At 39.3% G+C, this 3233-nt stretch overlaps 1 protein-coding gene across 1 annotated transcript in view; it reads right to left on the bottom strand.

Annotated features, from left to right (window-relative positions):
- Positions 1–263: 263 nt before the first annotated feature.
- The window catches only part of LOC134851288 (uncharacterized), a gene marked incomplete in the record, with an annotated part of 7515 nt that continues 4545 nt past the window's right edge, over positions 264–3233 (bottom strand). Inside the window, 1 exon segment of the mRNA XM_063867302.1 lies at positions 264–545. Coding sequence (XP_063723372.1) covers positions 496–545 — 50 coding nt within the window.

Below are 3233 nucleotides of genomic sequence, written 5' to 3' on the forward strand. Positions count from 1 at the left end.
AATCGATTTTCTATTGTATTTTATGTCTATAAAACTCTGTTTAAAACGATTTCCACCCATTTTTGTCAGAGCGGTAGCCCTGTTGTCTCAATTATATTATGGTTTGAGAATGAACAACAATTGTTCAAAGCCATAGCTGGTCCACTGGTGTAATATTAATGTTTTATCTATCATTCACTAATGCATTAATGGTTGCCACTCACACAGCTACTGTTTCCGGTTTCTGTTTGACCTGGTTTGATTAAAAACCTGATCAACCTCAAACAATTTATTGACAACTCAAAACATGGTCCACTTTTGAAGGCTGAGTTGTTTTACAAGTTGCCTCTTTCGGTTTTTCCTTCCTCTTCTACTCTGATTGTTATGGAGTAAAAATACTTTTTGATCTTTTTCTTGATGTCTCTGTTAGCAAGTTTCACCTTCGTCTTGTTTTTATTCGGGGCAACAGGAAGAGGAGTATAGGTGGAGGAATGGACGTCGTTGAAATAGAAAGGATCAACCAACCAAGATGTTGCACGAAGCCATATGTTGGGAACAGCCACTCCCTGAAGCACACAACCAATCTCAATAACTAGCTTAAAACACCCGTAGAGAACAAAACGTCGAATAATGAACCAACCAAATAACTGCCCTAAGTTACAAACCAGAAACATAATGCTTGTTCCGGCTGCACTCTTTTAGAGTCTGAAGCAGCTGTGGTTCAAAAAACGGGTACCGCGCAAACATCCGATATGTCAAACATCCGAAAGCCAAAAAGTGCTACAAATATCGAAAAACCAGCTGTGCTAGGGCAAACATCCGATACTTTTTGAAAAATAAGGCAAGCATCCGATTTCGATTGTTCGTTTAAAAGAAGCTGTTTTGGCCAATTTTCAATTACAAACAACCGCGGCAAATTCGCCTAACATTTAACCAATATGAATTTATATCAAGAACACCAGATCCAAATGAGTTTTAGTGTTAATGCATGATTAATAAAATTTTTGTTTAGTTTTTTTTTGGTTTTCTTATGAAAGTAAAAGAGGAAAGTGATAAGAATTAAACGTATTAATACGCAATTATATTAGAGCTCATATGGTTGCTATTTTGGAAACAGTTAAAAAGACTCTCTCTTGTTTTAGAAATTCTTACGTCATATTAATATGTAATTTTTGTATAAACTCGGATGTTTGACATATCGGATGTTTAACAAACTGAAATGCAATGGATAATAATCGATTATATTTTCATTGTATAGTCTGTATCTATAAAATTACAAAAATAATCGATTATAATCCATTATCATAGATTATAATCGACTATAATGTAATTTTTGAGAAGAAAATATTTTTTTGCAACATTTTTTCACAGTTTTCTTGGTTCGTGCAGTTGCTACGTATTACGTTTCATAAATTTTCATTTTTCACAAGATTTTATTTATTTAAGTTTTCTCTACTTTTTCTATACTACGTAAACTCCATCGCCTCTTTTGACAACCCCCTTTCCACAGTTACATATCCAACCCTCCCCCCCAACCCCCCCCCCCCCCCCCCACCCCCGTGGGCTGGTAAAAAAAAGGGGAGGGCGGAACAAAAAAAACGTGGGTGAGGGGCTTAATATGGAGAATGGGGGAAATAGGAGTTGTTCACACTGAGTAACCCCCCCTCCCCCGTCACCATTCAATGGTAAACAAACGGGAGGAGAAGTAAACTGTAACTTGGGGGAGTTGGGTTTGGGGGTAAACTTTAGTAAACATGGAGGTGGGCGTGGCGCCGCCTCTAAATACCACGCGGAACCTTTACGCAGGAATTGCCGAAACGTGTGCCTCGGTTGCGAGAAATGCCGAAACTAGCGAGCAGTTTCTTTAAGTGACGGTCCTAGAAGCACCTTAACTTAACGACCCGCCGCCAGTTATGCGAGCGGTTGAGTCGGACCATGGGTAAAACCCCCCGTCCACACTGAGGACTGCGGAACAAAAAAATCCCGCTACGCACGAGCCGATTAATGTCGAATATGCCCACCCTTAGCTGAGTTGTTTTCTGGACTGTTTACATTATCTGCTCACGTCGGGAAACACGCCGTTTCCACTCAGCTCCAGAAATCACTCAGGTCCAGAGAACAGCAGCGGAAACAACAGTCGCGGTCTCAATCATTCTATTGCCCACCTTTTGTTCCGAGTTTATCGTTATTGGACCGAGGAGTTCTCGAGTCCGGATTGACATATTCTGGCAGAATTCCTTGGTGTAAATATTCACGAATATCGGGACGACAAGGAGGGTCCCCGATGGAATTACGTCGCGGGGCACAACGCGGCCGGGATGGGCGCGGAGGCAGTTTTTTTATACTACCGTGTCGAAAAGGAGTGGCCTCAACAAGGGGAGGGACATTCGACGTTAATTACGGCGATGCGCCCCCCGTATTTCTTAGGCAAGCCCAGAATTAGCAATTCTACATTGAAAAAATTATTTAAAAAAAATAGTCATCAAGACGTATGTAAGTGAAAAACATATTCTCTTATTAATGATATTTTCTCGTAACGGTCCGCAATGGGGTTCCATGAGTCATAATTGATAATAATGGATTTCTATGATATGTGAATATGTTCTCCAAACAACATTTAAATAATCTGATTATAATAGATTAATAATTGATTGTGAACCAAACAAAAACGAAACCAGTGTCAACTAATATAACCGATTATAAGGGAATATAATGGACCTATCATGGATTGTAATGAATTATAACGGATTATGTTGAATTATGATCAATCATAATTTGTTTTACGCAAGAGCCATGGAAATTATTAACTCAGATTTACATTTGGCTTGTAATTTTTGCTCTTTTGTTTTTTTTTTTTTATTTCTAACCATTTTATTTCATTATTTTCTATTTTAGGGCATCGCCGCCATGCCTACCAATCTCATGGGCTACCAACTCTTACTTCCTCCACTTTACCACTCCTTCCCCCACTATTACCTCCTTCTACACACGCTTATCCCACCCCCATTTTAGCCACTTATTACTCTTAGCCCAGACCTACAAAACTTGTCGTATTTATTGTGGGCGGTAGGTAGGTTCGGGTAGGGGTTTTTAAAATTGAAAAAAGCGTAAAAACGATTTTTGCTCTGTTTTTTCAATGATTAGAAGTATTGTATCAGAAGTATTGCTGGGGTTAGCTGTTGGGGTTAGGTTGGGGGTAAACATTGGAGTACTTCACACGGAAGGGTGTTGAAAGTATGATGGATATCGTTTTG

The sequence above is a fragment of the Symsagittifera roscoffensis genome, chromosome 7 (genome assembly GCF_963678635.1).
Source record: "Symsagittifera roscoffensis chromosome 7, txSymRosc1.1, whole genome shotgun sequence".
NCBI classification, from domain to species: Eukaryota; Metazoa; Xenacoelomorpha; order Acoela; family Convolutidae; genus Symsagittifera; species Symsagittifera roscoffensis.